The sequence below is a fragment of the Vespa crabro genome, chromosome 9 (genome assembly GCF_910589235.1).
Source record: "Vespa crabro chromosome 9, iyVesCrab1.2, whole genome shotgun sequence".
In the NCBI taxonomy this organism is placed as follows: Eukaryota; Metazoa; Arthropoda; class Insecta; order Hymenoptera; family Vespidae; genus Vespa; species Vespa crabro.
The window spans coordinates 8,304,466-8,321,564 of record NC_060963.1 but is presented as its reverse complement, the minus strand read 5'-3'; the positions used below and the strand labels follow the sequence as shown (position 1 = coordinate 8,321,564).

The window sequence follows — 17,099 nt, the reverse complement described above, 5'->3', positions numbered from 1 at the left end:
TTTGTTACGTCTTTTATGCGTTTATTCAGTGATTTAGATGCTTTGATGTTAGAATGATGGTATGTTTGTGTTATAAGTGAAAGTTATTTTTCTGTACATTTTTGTGCCAATTATTTAATTTCATAGTTCTTATATGTGCTTCATATTAATGTATTTTAATTTTAATAGAATTTATGATCTCAGTCTCATTATAACATTTATTTCAATAATAAATTTTTATGTAAAATAATAAGTATCTATTTTAGATAAAGAAAGCTTTTTTCTTTTAGATAAAGAAAGACTGATTTAAAATTTAATATTACATTCAATTATAAAAATAGAAAATATGTGTAAAGAAAAATATTAAAAGGGAAAAAAAAATTTTAAAGAATACTAAGAAATCTTTATTTCGTATTGTTATTATTATCGTCATCATTATTCACAATGGTTTGTACGATCTGACAATTTACGCATTGTTACAGTTCGTAATATCTTTATTACAAATAAAAGATGTTTATACTAGATAAAGAGATAGGCATATGTAAAAACAAATTGACTACATAATATATTAAAGAAAGGATCATGTTTTGATTTGAAATAGTATTTCAGCTATATAATGTAGCATAACCATTTCAATAATCAACCTTTTCATACATTTTAATAATGCTTCCATTAATCGTACAATTTTACATGATAATTTTACATGATAATCTTAATGCTAACAAATATATATGTCTTGTTCACATGGAACCCTTGTACATACTAAAAACAAAAAGAAGGAAAAAGAAAAAATAGGCATACCAAAAAATAAATTCAAAATAAAATTAACATTTAATTTCAAAAATGCTATTCTTATCGAATTTCATTCGATTTTGTAAAGAAAACCAAAAGAAATTTTAACACATTTCGATCTCCTCCTTGTACACTGTTTTGTATTTGCGATTTCCTTTAGTCATGGATAATATTACAATAGTGACACATGATTTACAAATCTGTAGTATACAAGCATTAATTATTGCATTTCTTAAGGAAAATATCTGAGACGCTGTAGCATTACAACTGTACACTAACAAAGAACTATCACATGAATGTTCTAGGCTATTGTTGAGTACAGTACTTTATATAGCCTCGTACAAGATATTAATTTCAATAGTAGCAGCTCTTATATAAGAACATCCTCGTAATATAGTTCCTTGATACCACCGTACTTGAGTTATGTGACAGTACAAATATTGTTAATTTCAATAGTATACATTGTAAATTTTTTAAGTCTGGCTGTTATTCAGCACGAGTCTACTAAACTTACTTTACTAAATCCTTCTTCCTTCTTCAATGTTTTTTTATTTTTTTTTTGTTTTTATATTTTATTTATTTTTTTATTTTTAAAGTAAACTATACTGTGGCTTTATCTAAAGATAATTTTTCGAACGAGGTGGCACAGCGTATTCAGCTTAAACTTGAAGCAAAATTTGTTTCACACAGTACAAATCTATAATGGACAAAGAAACTTTATTATAAATTAAATTATGAGTAGACAACAAAATTATATAAATTATAAAATTAATTATCCGAATGTGTGTGAATTTCTTATTTGCAAGAAAAAAAATATTATAATGATGTATATGGTAATTAAATAAAAATGTTAAAAGTAAACCTCACATAATATTCTTCAGAGAAATGTGTCCTTATAAATAACAATCCTCTTTTAGGATAGATCTGAAATGAAAGATTGTATCAAATATACATACAAATTATGGAAACATAACAAAGAAAAGTATTGTTACATACAACTTGGCGCAGCTGCAGATTCAAATCTTTTCTGTATCTGATCATAGGTGAATTTAACAAAAGCATCATACTGCTCTGAAAGCTTCATATTTAAGATCTGATCATACTCCTCTCGAATTTGTGTTTCCTGTTCTTTCAGCATTCGCTCGCAAATCAAGCCAACCTAAAAAAAATTATTAATAATGAAGAAAGATATTAAATATAACAAATAGTATGTAAGTAGAAAGATATAAAAATATATATATTACATATTTAGATATCGTTAATTCTAGTAATATTAATAAAAGATTATATATACATTTTTTATACCTGTCTAAATGTAAAAAGAGGTTTTTCTTTTCCACTAGGAGTATAAGAGCTTGAACTTTGAGCAGAAGGGCTAGATGGACTGGAAGGGCCTTCCATATCTGAAGAATCTCCATTGTTGATTTGAGGATTAAAATATAGTTGTTTGCGTCGGTGCAGTCTACGAATCTCTTCTCTGATATTGGCAGCCATTTTTTCTATTTGAAAGAAAATATAAAAATACAATTAATTTACATAGTAATTATTAAATCAGATAGGCATCCATAAATAAACTTGTACATTTAATCTCATAACGTTTATAGCTATACATATATATACACATCAAGTTATACGTTCGACAATATTATCATATTTGAAAACTCAATAAAATTTTTAACTCTATTTCAAGTCAAATATAGTTAACAAAATTCAAAGCATTAATAGTCCGTTAATTTTACTTATCGCGTGTGTACGCATGCGCACGAGCATGAATTCCAGTACTCGTATGCATGTATTAAAAAAAAAATAATAAATAAGAAATGTATATGATTATCATATTATTATATATGGATTATCAAGTTATGTTTTACGAACATCATTAAATTTCATATTAGACAAGTAATCGATTCTACCTATGAATAAGTATGATCCGAAAAAAAATATTAATAATCATTTAACATAATATAATAATCTTACTGAAAACAGAGTATAAAGATTTAAATAAATATATTCAAAAGATAAAAATAAAAAAACAAAAAAAAGAAAAGACAAGCTGCAAAAATTCGATCACGCATAGACATTCTTCCAAGGAATCCTGTCCCCCACCCCTCTTTCTGATGGTGTGGTAGTGGTGGTAGTAATAGTGGTAGTGGTAGTGGTAGTGGTAATGGTAGTGGTAGTGGTAGTGGTGTGGTAGTGGAGTGGTATAGTGGTGGTGGTAGTAGTCATACAATAGAATAGTAGGGAAGTATAGGAAATTTGAAATCATAAAGAGAGAACATGTTATAGCCATCCCTTCTTCTTCTCGTATCGTAAGGCCAGGTGAGTAAAAAAAAATGGCCGTAAGCTATAGTAATTACCAGGAGTTAATTTGTGAGTAACGTCGCCAAAGGGCGAGGGATTTTGTGGTCCCGGATTGTTCTGCGCCGATGTACCGGGCGAAACGCACATTGGAACGCATCTCCGTCGCTTGCTAGGACGACCATGACTGTGCACCGGGTCGAACTCCAAGGACCTCTTTAGAGTGGCGCAGGCCATTTCTTTCGCTCGGCCGTTTCTCGTGAGCGTTGACTGACACCCAGATTATATCGGATTAGCCCCTCTTCGGATGCCGACGATTACGATAGAAAAGACCGCACGGTCACCGTTACTTGTACAACGCCCTAAAATATGATTCTCCACTTTCAGCGCGTTTCTTTTACCTAACGCCGAACCGATTTTCCTCAATTTTTCAATATGAAATGTAGGTTGCACCAAAACAAACACTGCGGTGAAACAATATGGCTGGTCAGCACGACTCCTCGGCTAGGAACGATCATGGAGCGAGTGCTTCGAGCATCGACGCACCATCTTTGTTATTCGTAATGCTCGCATTCCAGGCACACCTAAGTTCGATTCTCATGGAGACGAAGACATTTAAGAAAATATATATGCGCCTTTAGGGCTGCAGAAACCGCTGCATCACCGAGTAGACCCTTTCTGATTGGTCCGTTCGTGTCTACGCTGTGATTTTCATTGATGTAACTTGAGATTTTTATTTATACATTTCTCAATGTTATTTTTTTTTGTTTTTGTTATATTTTTTATATTCTTTTATTCTATGCATAACTTTTGAACGATGTGTATATACGTACAAAAAAATTATCTTTTATAATATCCATTATTAAAAATCAATGAGCAATATTTCCATTGAAGAATTTATTACACTCCTTGCAATTTATAATAAGAAGAAAAAGAATTCATAAATGGAAAATAATGGAAAATAATGAATCAAAAAACCCAAACTTTACAATTATTTTATTTTTTTACAGTTATATTATTTTATTTTTTTCAAAATTTGAAAGATTTTTAGGATTGCATATATATATTTATGATATATTTTTTAAATGTCTCGATGATGAACTTCGAAATATACAATAAGTTTGAATTTAAGTTTCTTTATATATTCCTTGTGAATGGAATAACTAATGGTTAAATAATAACAAAAAATTTTACAATATAAATGATACAATTTTATTATATAATAGTTATAATTTATCATAGTTAATGGTTTTCATACTTTTTGTTGTATGTTGCATTCTAGATGAATTCGACCGATGACTTCACAAATCTGGGGAATATTAACCAACTCTGCAGATGGATGGAAGGATTAATGTCCGCTTTAGTATTCTCTGTTTACGATTTTTATTGAATTAATATATAATTTGTCCCACATTTTATATACTACATAGAAAATCGAAGAAAATAAAATGTCAAGCCCAGTGATAATTTCTGCTGCTACTAGACATACAGCTACGGTAAATATTATTCATATGTAGTATCTACAAATTTATTTTATACTATTTTTTGGTTATATTTTCTCCGTAACTATTTTTCAAACGATCATATATATTTATATATCATATTTCATAAATGTCTAGTAATTTATAGCTTTTATATTTTAAGTTTTTAACATTTCATTTGTATTCATCACTTAGATAATTTCATTCATATTTTTACTCAATGAAAATAAAAAGAAAATAGTATATTATCAATTGTCCTTAAAGTGACCTATAGCATTTTAAGCTCTTATACTTTTAACAACCATACTTTTTTTTTCTACAATCTTACATACAATCTTATCTATCTTGTCTGTTTTTTTTTCTTTTTTTTTTGAGATAATGTAGCAATTGTAGTAAAATTAATATATTATTTATCAATACTATATTTATAAAAGTATTATTTTTTTTTTATAATAAATGCAAATATTGATATTCTAGCTTATATTCTTCCATGGTTTAGGTGATACAGGGTAAGCTATTAAAATTTATTTAAAATTTATCTCTTTGTAGTTTTATAAATTTTATAAAAGTATTAAATAATTAATTTCTGTTTTATAGAAATGGTTGGGCCAATCCTATGGCAGCAGTTAGACCATCTCATGTCAAAGTTATTTGTCCAACTGCGTATGTTACAGTATTGTAACAATATTTTGGTAATATCAAAATTATTAAAAAGAAAATTAAAAATTTCTCTATTATTTTTTAGACCAACAATGCCAGTGACTCTTAATGCAGGCTTTCGAATGCCATCTTGGTAAATTAATTCAATAAATATTATAGAATGTTTAAAAAAGTAATATATATAATAATTTAATTTAATTTAGTTAAGTAACATTATATTGACAGGTTTGATTTACGATCTCTGGATCCTACTGGTCCAGAAGATGAAGAGGGTATACGTAAAGCTGCAGAATATGTTCGTAGTCTAATTGCGCAGGAAGTTGCTGCAGGTATATCGACCAAAAATATTGTCTTGGGAGGATTTAGTCAAGGAGGAGCTTTGGCTATATATAGTGCGCTTACATATCCAGAACCATTAGCTGGTATAATAGCTTTGTCATCTTGGCTTCCTTTACATCAAAAGTTTCCTGCAGTAAGTTTATTTCAAATGTTAATAATATTGCTAATTCTCTAATTTATTTTTACTATTATTGCTATAATTAATAATATTATTTTATTCCATTATTAGGAAGCATTAGGAAATAAAAACACACCGCTATTGCAATGTCATGGAGATTGCGATCCTATAGTGCCATATAAATGGGGTCAAATGACTGCATTTCTTCTTAAACAGTTTATGTCACAGACAGAATTTAAAACATACAGGGGAATGATGCATACATCCTCTGAAGAGGTAAGTAGTAAAAGCAATTTTTATTATAATAAAATACCATATTTATTTTGCAGATCTAATTATTTTCTTTTTTTGAAATTATTTATTTTGTTATATTCTTACAAATTTCTAACCCCTAAAATTTGTTTTTTTATAGAGAACGTCATTATAAATATGTAATGTTACTACTATTTTTCCAGGAAATGCGCGATGTGAAAAAATTCCTTAACACAGTCTTGAAGCCGTAATAAATTACATTGAGCACATTCTTACATTTTAAGAATTGGTCAGATTACCTTATTATTTAATCAATAATCAAACTGATTAGTTTTAATTTACCTATTACCTCTGGTAAAAGGAAAAAGTAGATACAATTTTCTTATTTTTAAAGAAAATATGATTAGTTAATTAAAAGAGCATTCTTTCTAAGGTATATTTATTTTTAACTAATTAGAATATAGAATACTTTATACATTGAAATATCAATTCTTTAATATGTTGTAGCTACTCAAAGTTTAAAATTTTAGTTTAATTTCAGAACAACAATTGTATTGAATAATGCATTTGTTTTAATATTATGTTGTTAACCTATAGTAGATATCAATAATTTATCAGCTTTCCTTATTCTTTATTCTAAGCCAACTAAAATTTATAAAAAAAATAATACAGAAGTGGCTTTTATAGGTATTCTTAAAGAAAATAAATTGTAGAACCAAAAATTACGAGTAGCTTAGATCTAGGATTATTTATTATTAGTGTACAGAATATAACTTCACAAAGAAGAGAATTAAAAGCTGTATTATCAGTTCACTATAACATCTTCGATCTCAAACAGCAACTTAAATTATAATTTTGAGAAAACATATTTTTAATATTTTTATTGTTAAATTATATTCTCCAAAATAAAGCTTCCATATTTTGTTTTCTTTTTGTTATTAGGTACAGTACTTCCATTGAGTTAATTTTATTTTAGGATCGTAAGTCATATAATATCTTTGCATATGTACTATGTATATATATACAATGCATAATAAGATAATTAGAGTTATTTATAATTGCATTTAAGTGTGAGTAATGCTTGAAAATTCTTTGATTAAATTAAAAATAATTATTATTTGAAGTAAAATTAATGTTTTAAGTCTTATATATTCTTATTATTAATTATTATACGCAACATGAAATATAAAAATTTATTATTAGGCTAAACTTTGATCTACTTCAAACTATTTGTGAACAATGGCCGAATTTAAATAGACCTTGGATCATTTACATTTCCTATACATATGAAAATTTTTCACAAGAGATTATGTTAAGCCAAATTATTTGAAATATTTCTTGACATTGAATTTTAACTCGTTACAACATTATCTATCAATTATCATATTCATTACCATATAATTACACTATACAAAGCAGATGTGTTCACAATGCATTTGTTAAAAATGATGTCTTTAACTGTCTAAAAAATAGATTTTTCACTATCCATTATGAAAATATTAACGATATAATTAGAAAAATAGTATCGAGAGAAGAAATAAAAATCAATTTTTAATATTAAATTCAAGTTAAAATTAAATTTTACTTGTTTTATTTATAAATAATTAGGCATAAACTTTATGATTTTTCTCATTCATTTATAATCATTATCAATTAACACAAGTCTATATTTTTCAATTTATATATATAATTTTACAGTTTGTGGTGTATATATATATTTATGTGTAGGTATGTGTATATATATTATAGATTTATTTATTTATTTATTTATTTATTTATATATATGGGAGTATATATATACATATACATACACTCCTAATTCATTTATATCAAACAATTTGATTGGATAAATTTTTGACCAATCAAATGTAGCTAATATAACTGTCGAATCAATCGATAGTATAGTTGTTAGATGTGAGATATAACCACGTGTTCATAACCTACAATATTTTGGAAATGATATAAAAAATAATAATTGTCTGAAAACAAAATAGTAAAAATACTATCTTCATTCTATGCATATAATCTTATATACAATATATAAAAGAATATACTATTTTTTATAAATACAAAGCAAGTGGTTGCGATTTATGAGTGAGTGTACTATACTATATTTTTCTATTAAAATCTTATAGATTCATTCGTATATTTTGTGAAGAAATGTGTCAAGAGCCGTGGAAGCAGAAATTAAAGGAGCGAATGGAAAGAACGCTTCATGTTCGTTATATATGTAAAATAAAAAACATAGAAGAAGTAGTAGATTTGTTTACCGGTGATTTTACTATCAAATTACCACGACAACCTAGTAAAAATTTCCATGTAGAGTTTTCTACCGTTGAAGAAGCATTACAAAATAAAAGAGCTCTTAAAGGTAAAATTGTATGTGGAAAACCTATTGTAATTCGAAGAGCTTATTTAAATACGTTAAGTGGCAAACAATTTAGAAGGAAAGGAAAAAAGGTTAAAATACCTGATGTGGAACCAGATGTAAAGTTTACACAATCGTAAGTACTTCTATAGATTTCCTTTTCAAATCTATCCTATTCGGCATGATAAAAATATTATTCATTTGACTTAATATCTCTGTTTAATTATAAAATAGAATATTTGTCGGGAATCTTAAATGTTTCACAAAGGCTGATGAAATAAAAGACATTTTACCAGGATGTGTATCTGTTACTCTCTTGAAACCATATACAAATACTTTAAGGTAATATCAATCAGAAAAATATATTTGTTTCAATTTATGTACTTTTATTTTTTTTATCATTTTCATTGTGAAAAAATATTTATAATTATGTTTCAGGAGTGCAATAGTTAGAATGGAAAGTATGGAACTTGCAGCAGAATACTTATTGAAAAAACGTGAATGGCCATCTTTACATGGAAATAGATTAATACTGAAGTGTGATACTCGAATGAAACATAAGAATAAATCACATACTAGAGTTGATAATGCTGAAACCAAAGGTAGTTCAAAAAATTAAACTTCTATAGTGGAGATAGAGAACAGTTTTTCATCATATTAAAAAGTACCAAATAGTATTGATACTTAGATAAACTGTGTATAATATTTTTTGTGTATGTTAGCATTCTTATAAAAATATTATTAAAAATAGTCGTAAATGACATTAATATTGTTTCATATATTTCAATTATGAAGAAATAATTTACAAAATTATGTTTGTATTTTTTTATAAGATCAGTTATAATATTTGTTCATAGTACTATTTGAGTTTGATCTCTTATTTATTTTTAATTTAAACAAAAAGTAGATACAAAAGAAATACAACATTTCGATAAGCGAAATGAAACTACATCCCAAAAATAAGCTAAAAACACCACCTAGGGAAGCTGCAAATGAATTAGTTTGAGAATAATTATTTTATGATTGAGTAATGAATTAACTTTAATATAGAATACGTACAAATAAGATTAATCCATGAAAGTACCAATTCTCTTCGTTGCAATATCGCCGAATGTCTGGCAAACGTAACATGAAGTATAGTTGCATTTGAAATTCGTGCAGCAGCTTCACTGTTAGTTTAAGAAAAATTTACAATTTCAAAGATGTTTAAAAATTAATAATGAATATTAATAGCTATCGGACGATCATTATTTTTACATATTTACTTACTAAAATTTTCCTGGAGAGTATTGGATAGCAGACATAGGCAATGTAGTAACTGCGACTTTGTACGATGTACTTTCGCAATCAGGAAGGCAGTCACATTCTGGATCTTGCAACGTCAAGGTATATGTTTGTAACGTGATACGTGCGAGACAAGAAATATGCGTCAAATTACAAATTCCTACGCCAGTTTTCATGACCGATGCTGAAAAAGATATGCAACCGCAAAGTTTGCGTATTATAGTTTCACGGCAACGAATGTAACAATTATCTGCGCGATAGCGATATTTTTTTTGGAATGGCCAAGTCATGTAACATCCTCTAACAGTGGTCGGTAAACTTAAAATTTCAGAGCTGCTAATCAAAGCAGTAGGATACAGTTTAGCTATCGTTTCTTGGCCAGAACCAGCGATAAATTCAAAAGCGGTGGGTCCTGGGTACGTATATTTTTCGTGTATTAATACTTTTATTCCGTCTCCGTATATTATAGACGACATACGATCATGCGAAGGTAAAGGTCTCATGAGAAAAGACACAATATAACGAGATCCAAAATTAACGCTATAGTTGGATATAGATTCTTCCTTCGACCTGTACAAATTAAATGGATTTTAGAGGATTCTAAGATAGTTGATTTAGGCGAGTTACGATCATAATTATTAATCCAGGAGCATCTTCATTATCATGCTTCTCCTATTTATAAGAATCATCTATCTATTCATATTCTATGAGTAGCGATAACGTGACGTAGCATATAAGAAAGAGCAAACTTCACATTTCAAAGAAAAAGAAGAAAAAACTTTCTCAAGGTGGATAAGTGAGTTTGTTGATCGATCGCAAAAGTCTTACGGTCAAGGTAAATATTTCGTAACTCTTCCTTTACATTTACTCTCAGTAATACTATTCGATCGTGAAGCGAACATTTTTCTCATTAAATATAATTCTACGATTAATATGTTACCTTCTTAAATTGTCGTGTGGATCTTCGTAATTAAAGGCGCAACATATTCCGTAACGTGTGATTACACGGTTTAACATCTTATCGCACGGTATAATTTTTTCATTCAGTCGACACATTATTACAAAATCTGTGCAGTTGGGGCTAATATTCTCGAATAATTCAGGTAATGATAATCGATTTGTCGTAAGGATTTGTTGTAATTTATCTAATTCTTCTGGATAATGATTCTTCGGATAAATTGCTTCGCGTAAGTATTTTACAGTATGTTCAAAATCTTTTCGCGTTAAACCTCGTGGAATATATCTGAGAACATGAATGTAAAGTTAGGATATTAAATCGTCTTATTTTTAACCGAGAATAGAAAGTATAGAATTATACATTCGCTCTTGCGATGTCAAGTAAGAAAGCACTTTCTGTATTGCGGCAATATTTCCATGGCAAAGAGTAACGGCTGGTAATGGGATTATTTTAGTTGGAAATTGAGAGCTGATTATCAGAGTACTCCTGTTTGCTAATTGATGACGATTGTAGAACAACATTGCTAACTTTGCGGCAATCAAGAAAGAGAATGTTATGATAATGACCCATAATATCCTACAATAATGATTGTATGAATTAGACAATATAAATAAAAAAAGAAAAAAAGAAAAAAGAAAAGATAAGAATTAAATAATTACCTTATACTAATTGACTTAGCACGAGTTGTATGTTTCATTCCATGTATTGTAGATTCGATCGAGAATTCGTTGAATACTTCGACCAACGTACGCCATATTTTTTTGATCGTATTCACAAGCATATTCTATTATTTATCTATCAAGTAAGTTTTTATTTTCAGGGACCCGTGAAAAAACGCGTTCGAGTTTAAATTCACATTCTGAACTTGTGCGGCGTTCACATATTCAAGTTCGATCAATGATACTATGGTTTCAGTGTAATTCCGATCAATCTAAGTCTCTTTATCACGATTTGACATCAATTTGAAACATGCCAAGCTATGCATTATTGATAGCGATATAAGGTCATAACGAATTTATTCTTTATAGTATAAAATAAATTAAAGAATTTACTATGTCTCTCTCGAGTTGGATTTTTAGAAATAATTTTATACTTTCTACTTTCATTGATCCTTGTTTTATTGTTCCTGTGGTATAACTTCTATTAAGTTTCAATCTCATTATTGTGATTTATTCCGTATTGCGTTTTTATGGTTTTTGTTAGAAAATACTAGTCTTTTTTTTTTGTTGTTTTCAGATTTTGAATAACAAGAAATTTACATGTAAAATCAATGAATTACACCAATGTATTCAATCGTTTCTTTAAATCATGATCCATCGGTAAATTAGATTAAACATTTATTAAATGCTAAGTGCTTTCTATAGATGGCAGGAGAAACGCGCGGGGAGTTGTAAAACTACTCTTATGGTAACACATCTTGCTAAGTATAACCGATTAGGCGATTTACTAGTCTGATTGTCTAAACGTCATTGTATTATTCGCGTTGCTTTCAAAGCGATTTATTATTTAATGCATCGCGTGCAATGATCTTTTGCAACTGGAGGCGTTTTCAAGTCGATATTACGCGTTTGTGTCGATTCAATACGAAAATGCTAAGAAACGCAAAATAGCCGGCGAGTCCTTTCGATTTTCTTTGCTTCATGACTAACCTATAAATACTCCTTTAAAATATCGTTCTACGAGATTTCAATATATTACTATTTAAACAAATAAAAATTATGATAGCTCTTCAATATTTTTTGTGCAATCTACATCAGCTAAATCGAGTGTAATAAATCGAGTGTGACCTTCAGAACGTTCCGGTATTATAGGTTAACGGCTATTAGAAAACGCTAATCAACCGTTTACATACTATCATTATCTTCGACATTTTGTAAATCACTATGTAATATGTAAATGTGAAGTCAAAGTCATTGTCGCAAGTCACTATTCACATATTGACATGAGTTCCGCGATAGTTCAAGCCATCGAGATGTTCTTTCTTCTAATCCATCTGGAGGATTCTCTTTTTTGCATAAACAGTAAGGTAACGATAAATTTTATATTTTCCTACGTTTTACGCAATATATTAAAGCCTATGTATTGCTATGTGCATAAAATCTGTGTAGTTTTGTCGTTGTGCTTTTAAATAGTTTCTTCTTTTGCAGGTTCTTATATTAAAAATCATATAATGTTGTTTATATGATCTGTTTTTGTATACTATTGTAAAATTAAATTATATTCTTTTGAATATATTCTTATGGAAGTTATGACTGGATTAATATGAGAAATGGTTTTTTATATTTTTTACAGAGAGCTTTGGAAATGGAAGTTTATTCGTTTCAGTATAATTGTTTAAACATATGAAAATAATATTGTAGATATAAGCAATATGTTGTGATCTACTTACAATCAATTCCAAGGATATTACATGTAACAAATAATGCTTGGAGCTTATACGTATGATCATATAACTTGATTGCATTAAACATGCAAGCCAAGAAACGTTATTTACTATTATTTGTGACATGTGCGTTTCTTGGTTATTGTTATTTTGGCGGTTATCGTTTAAAAAGTGAAAAATGGACAGGCAGGTCTCAGTTGCCTTACGAGCGATTGCCTTCGTATTTAAGTCTGAACGAAGAATTCTATGACAAAGATTTGAGAGTGTCAAATGGAAACTTACCTGTATCGCAACGTACAAGGAAGTGCCGTATGGAAACATGCTTCGATTTCACGAAGTGCAAGCAAGGATTTACAGTTTATGTATATCCAATTGAAGATATTATAAGTCCATTATACCAAAAAATACTAAATGTTATAACAGAGTCAAGATATTATACGTCTGATCCAACAAGAGCATGTATATTTGTCCTGGCCTTGGACACATTAGATAGAGATCCATTATCAAATGAATTTGTGCATAATCTTCCTTCCAAACTATTACGTTTACCATATTGGAATAATGGAAGAAATCATTTAATATTCAATTTGTATTCTGGTACATGGCCAGACTATGCAGAGGAATCACTAGCATTTGATTTAGGGTATGCTATGCTTGCTAAAGCAAGTATGTCCATATTTAGACTAAGACCAAATTTTGATGTATCCATACCGCTATTTGGGAAACAACATCCTGAACGTGGTGGGGAACCTGGTCAAGCGTTAGAAAATAATTTTCCTAGTAATAAAAAATATGTGGCAGCTTTTAAGGGTAAAAGATATGTACATGGTATTGGTTCAGAAACTAGAAATGCTCTTTACCATTTGCATAATGGTAAAGATTTGGTATTTGTAACGACTTGTCGTCATGGTAAAGCTTGGAGAGAATTACAAGATGAACATTGTCAACAAGATAATCAAGAATATGATACGTGAGTGAGAAAGATAAAGTATATGTATTAAATGTAAAATAAATTATTTCAATTAAATATGAATTATTTTATTTTTAGATATGATTATGAGATTTTATTAATGAACTCTACATTTTGTCTTGTCCCACGTGGACGAAGGCTCGGCAGCTTCCGATTTTTAGAAGCTTTAAGAGCAGGTTGTATACCAGTTATTTTAAGTAATGGGTGGGCGTTGCCTTTTCACGAACGCATAGATTGGACTCAGGCCGTTATATTTTCCGACGAACGATTGTTGCTTCAAGTAAATATTTTGAATTGAGTGTTTACTAGAACATTCATATATAAAATTAAAATCAATTAATATGTATATTTCTATAGATTCCAGATATAGTACGATCTGTATCGAATGTGCAGATTCTTAAATTACGACAGCAGACACAATTTTTATGGGAACGATATTTTTCATCTATAGAAAAGATTATATTTACGGTATTCGAGGTAAAGTATTCGAGATATTTTGTAAAAATTTAATTTTAAATACGTTTTATACTTTCTAAGTCATAATATTCATATTGTAGAATATTCGTGAACGTTTACCATGGGAAGGCACAAGAGAAGGAATTATTTGGAACACTAGTCCTGGAGCCCTAGCCATATTACCGCAATTTGCAGATAGTCAACAAGAACTTCCATTCTCGAACAGCAATCCTGGTAACACTTTCACTGCCATCATTTATTCTCAATTGGGATCTACTGCTGTTCTATATCGTCTGCTTAAAAGTCTCGCAAAAAGTAAATATTTAGATAAGGTAAGTATCGAATGGATATATCACTTGTTTAAATTTTATTTTAAACAATTATTCTAATATTTAAAACGGTGCATTTTCTCTATCAGATAATTCTAATGTGGAATTCGGACATTCCACTTCCGAGAAGACCACGTTGGCAAGGGATCAAAGCATCAATAAATATAGTTTCTGTGGATGGTATATCTCAGCGTTTTTATCCGCACCCACTAATCAAAACCAGTGCCATATTATCGCTAGATGAAGATGCCACTCTCAATACTGATGAAATTGATTTTGCTTTTATGGTTTGGCGCTCGTTTCCCGATCGAATAGTGGGTTATCCAGCGAGATCGCATTATTGGGATGATTCAAAGGTAGACATTTAAAATTATTTTTTGTATTATCCTATTTATAACGTTTTCTTACTAATACGTATCTGATTACATATTAAGCGATCTTGGGGTTACACGAGTAAATGGACTAACGATTACAGTATCATTCTAACCGGTGCTGCTTTTTATCATCGTTATTATAACACATTGTATACTGAACTATTAAGTTCGACTCTTCATAAGACAGTGGAGCAGTCGCAGAATTGCGAAGATATTTTAATGAATTTCTTAGTGAGTCACGTTACTCGAAGACCACCTATCAAAGTAACTCAACGGAAACTGTATAAAGATACCACGGTTGCTGGAATCAGGTAAGTATACATTTATATATGTATATTTGCTATTAGCAAAAGTATATCTATATCTAATTATATATGTACATCTATTTTTTCATAAAATAAGTCGAATTGAATTAATTTTCTTTTTTAAATCAGATCACCGTGGAACGATCCTGATCATTTTATACAGCGACAAACATGCATGAATACATTCGTAGCTGTTTTTGGATATATGCCATTATTACGATCCAACATGAGACTCGATCCGGTCCTATTCAAAGATTCTGTAAGCAACATGCGTAAGAAGTATAGACAAATTGAATTAGTTAGTAATTAGAGTTATATAAGAGATTCGATCAATTGTAATTATTTCATTCTTATAATATGCGTCAAGAGTAGACAGCAACCAGGAATCAATCGCGTAATGTTTTCAATAACATTTATGCAAAACAGGGCTTTGATCGATCGATCTTTAGTCCTTGTTCTTTCCTGATGTTGTAAATAAAAAGCCATTATTCGTGAGCATACAGAGAAAATTTACAGATCATTATAAGTCTTTATGTTATATCAATGTTATTGGGCAGAAAATCAAATGATATTTCATTCCTTATAGAATGAATAACGTTACCTTGTGCTTCTTTTTTTTCTTTTTTAAGGAAGAAATTTTTTTTAAAGATACCATTAGTATTTGATCTGGTTGATATCTCGTCCTAATGCGATATTGCATTATGTTTATGTACATACATATAAGTCGTATCGTAATAATTAATAAACAAGCGATCTGTCTAATATTTTCATTTTTAAAAAAACCAGTTTTCGGAGGTCGATGGAAATACTCGATTAAGTTTAGATTGGTGAACAAGCTTTATCTTGAAAAGAAAAGATAAAAGAAAAAAAAGAGGTAAAAAAGAGGAATATTCTGTAACGATTCCTTGATCCATCAATTTTGTCTACATTGCGAATCTTTATCCATTTATACATGCAGTTAAGTATTATTGGAACAATATAAGGCCGTGGGAACTGATGCAGTTTCATGAGTATCTCGTGAATCTTTGAAACACTAACGATATCATTAATCAAATAATAATCAAAGAATCGCTACAGAATTTAGTTTGTTTCGTTTTTATACTAACGAAAAGAGAAAATTACTTTTTTCTCCTTTTATACACGAGTTTGTTATTTAAAAGATTGTATTTGATAAATAATAACGGGAAATATATATCGAGCTGGTTTCTACGATACTCTTACAAAACTTTTCAATGTGCGCTCATCGTCGTTTTACGTTTAATCGTATATTTGTAATTGTATAACACACAAGAAGAGGAAAAAAGAAAAGAAATTTACTCGACAATTCCGAGAAAGATATTTGGTAAAAATGTTTGCAATCATGTCTAGTCGTTTACACCCGATTCAATCACTGAGGTCGAAGAAAAACAAAATTCTGTGACGCAATGAATAAAAGAGCAAAGATAAATTATTGGAGATTTTATATAGTTTGCTAGAAAGGAATCGGATTTATACACGATGTGTTCATGATTATCGCGTAATATATCGAGATACAACTTGATTTCTTTAAGTAGGATTTTCTATGTAAACTGTTACCCGTAAAATAATATTAGTGCTTTTATATGGTTGAAAGAAATAAACTTTTTTTACATGGAATGCGCGCATCTTTTTCCTAGTTGATAATATTTGACAAAGAGTAATAGAAAAAGAAAAAAAACAAAAAGATAAAGAAAGAAGAAAATATATCAAAGGAAGAAACAGTAGGATTCGT

General features: G+C 29.1%; 5 protein-coding genes across 10 annotated transcripts; 3 read left to right on the top strand and 2 right to left on the bottom strand.

The window, feature by feature from the left end:
* Nucleotides 1-360: 360 nt before the first annotated feature.
* LOC124426501 (akirin-2) lies at nucleotides 361-3,610 on the bottom strand. Its single transcript, XM_046968237.1, has 5 exons — nucleotides 3,132-3,610; nucleotides 2,077-2,270; nucleotides 1,768-1,930; nucleotides 1,639-1,695; nucleotides 361-1,468 (listed from the first exon to the last, which is right to left on the bottom strand). The coding sequence occupies exons 1-4, from the start codon at nucleotides 3,307-3,309 to the stop codon at nucleotides 1,685-1,687; spliced, it is 546 nt and encodes a 181-aa protein (XP_046824193.1). The 5' UTR covers nucleotides 3,310-3,610; the 3' UTR covers nucleotides 361-1,468; nucleotides 1,639-1,684.
* On the top strand, nucleotides 2,934-7,055 carry LOC124426498 (acyl-protein thioesterase 1). Of its 2 annotated transcripts, none has more exons than XM_046968233.1 (8): nucleotides 2,934-3,093; nucleotides 4,355-4,568; nucleotides 5,031-5,062; nucleotides 5,151-5,216; nucleotides 5,299-5,346; nucleotides 5,439-5,685; nucleotides 5,782-5,946; nucleotides 6,126-7,055. In XM_046968233.1, the coding sequence occupies exons 2-8, from the start codon at nucleotides 4,521-4,523 to the stop codon at nucleotides 6,171-6,173; spliced, it is 654 nt and encodes a 217-aa protein (XP_046824189.1). In that variant the 5' UTR covers nucleotides 2,934-3,093; nucleotides 4,355-4,520; the 3' UTR covers nucleotides 6,174-7,055. The 2 variants fall into 2 exon arrangements, with proteins under 2 accessions (XP_046824189.1, XP_046824190.1); XM_046968234.1 differs by lacking the exon at nucleotides 2,934-3,093 and adding an exon at nucleotides 3,653-3,791.
* On the top strand, nucleotides 6,217-9,053 carry LOC124426499. Of its 2 annotated transcripts, XM_046968236.1 has the most exons (4): nucleotides 6,217-6,355; nucleotides 8,058-8,426; nucleotides 8,525-8,632; nucleotides 8,729-9,053. In XM_046968236.1, the coding sequence occupies exons 2-4, from the start codon at nucleotides 8,083-8,085 to the stop codon at nucleotides 8,907-8,909; spliced, it is 633 nt and encodes a 210-aa protein (XP_046824192.1). In that variant the 5' UTR covers nucleotides 6,217-6,355; nucleotides 8,058-8,082; the 3' UTR covers nucleotides 8,910-9,053. The 2 variants fall into 2 exon arrangements, with proteins under 2 accessions (XP_046824192.1, XP_046824191.1); XM_046968235.1 differs by lacking the exon at nucleotides 6,217-6,355 and having other exon boundaries at nucleotides 7,697-8,426.
* LOC124426497 (sodium channel protein Nach-like) lies at nucleotides 9,012-11,762 on the bottom strand. Its single transcript, XM_046968232.1, has 6 exons — nucleotides 11,192-11,762; nucleotides 10,893-11,108; nucleotides 10,515-10,817; nucleotides 9,560-10,144; nucleotides 9,350-9,459; nucleotides 9,012-9,276 (listed from the first exon to the last, which is right to left on the bottom strand). The coding sequence occupies exons 1-6, from the start codon at nucleotides 11,311-11,313 to the stop codon at nucleotides 9,125-9,127; spliced, it is 1,488 nt and encodes a 495-aa protein (XP_046824188.1). The 5' UTR covers nucleotides 11,314-11,762; the 3' UTR covers nucleotides 9,012-9,124.
* On the top strand, nucleotides 9,855-16,984 carry LOC124426496 (exostosin-1). 4 transcript variants are annotated; one of them, XM_046968230.1, is made up of 8 exons: nucleotides 9,855-9,990; nucleotides 12,825-13,885; nucleotides 13,964-14,165; nucleotides 14,243-14,362; nucleotides 14,443-14,673; nucleotides 14,760-15,026; nucleotides 15,105-15,355; nucleotides 15,479-16,984. In XM_046968230.1, exons 2-8 carry the CDS (start codon nucleotides 13,002-13,004, stop codon nucleotides 15,657-15,659), a joined length of 2,136 nt encoding a protein of 711 aa, XP_046824186.1. In that variant the 5' UTR covers nucleotides 9,855-9,990; nucleotides 12,825-13,001; the 3' UTR covers nucleotides 15,660-16,984. The 4 variants fall into 4 exon arrangements, with proteins under 4 accessions (XP_046824186.1, XP_046824187.1, XP_046824184.1 ...); XM_046968231.1 differs by lacking the exon at nucleotides 9,855-9,990 and adding an exon at nucleotides 10,187-10,409; XM_046968228.1 differs by lacking the exon at nucleotides 9,855-9,990 and adding an exon at nucleotides 11,769-12,558.
* The last annotated feature ends 115 nt before the right edge of the window (nucleotides 16,985-17,099 follow it).

Bases quoted from the DNA above. Each gene is read 5' to 3' on its own strand.
- LOC124426496 (XM_046968230.1), top strand. From the start codon at position 13,002: ATGCAAGCCAAGAAACGTTATTTACTATTATTTGTGACATGTGCGTTT. The intron at 14,166-14,242 runs GTAAATATTTTG...ATATTTCTATAG, and splicing joins ACGAACGATTGTTGCTTCAA to ATTCCAGATATAGTACGATC. The intron at 14,674-14,759 runs GTAAGTATCGAA...TTTCTCTATCAG, and splicing joins AAAGTAAATATTTAGATAAG to ATAATTCTAATGTGGAATTC.
- LOC124426501 (XM_046968237.1), bottom strand. From the start codon at position 3,309: ATGGCCTGCGCCACTCTAAAGAGGTCCTTGGAGTTCGACCCGGTGCAC. The intron at 2,271-3,131 runs GTAATTACTATA...TCTTTCAAATAG, and splicing joins TACTCACAAATTAACTCCTG to AAAAAATGGCTGCCAATATC. The intron at 1,931-2,076 runs GTATAAAAAATG...AATTTTTTTTAG, and splicing joins CTCTTTTTACATTTAGACAG to GTTGGCTTGATTTGCGAGCG.
- LOC124426497 (XM_046968232.1), bottom strand. From the start codon at position 11,313: ATGCTTGTGAATACGATCAAAAAAATATGGCGTACGTTGGTCGAAGTA. The intron at 11,109-11,191 runs GTAATTATTTAA...TCATTATTGTAG, and splicing joins GCTAAGTCAATTAGTATAAG to GATATTATGGGTCATTATCA. The intron at 10,145-10,514 runs GTAACATATTAA...TAATTTGTACAG, and splicing joins CCACACGACAATTTAAGAAG to GTCGAAGGAAGAATCTATAT.
- LOC124426498 (XM_046968233.1), top strand. From the start codon at position 4,521: ATGTCAAGCCCAGTGATAATTTCTGCTGCTACTAGACATACAGCTACG. The intron at 5,063-5,150 runs GTAAGCTATTAA...TCTGTTTTATAG, and splicing joins CATGGTTTAGGTGATACAGG to AAATGGTTGGGCCAATCCTA. The intron at 5,347-5,438 runs GTAAATTAATTC...TTATATTGACAG, and splicing joins GGCTTTCGAATGCCATCTTG to GTTTGATTTACGATCTCTGG.
- LOC124426499 (XM_046968236.1), top strand. From the start codon at position 8,083: ATGTGTCAAGAGCCGTGGAAGCAGAAATTAAAGGAGCGAATGGAAAGA. The intron at 8,427-8,524 runs GTAAGTACTTCT...ATTATAAAATAG, and splicing joins GATGTAAAGTTTACACAATC to AATATTTGTCGGGAATCTTA. The intron at 8,633-8,728 runs GTAATATCAATC...ATTATGTTTCAG, and splicing joins CCATATACAAATACTTTAAG to GAGTGCAATAGTTAGAATGG.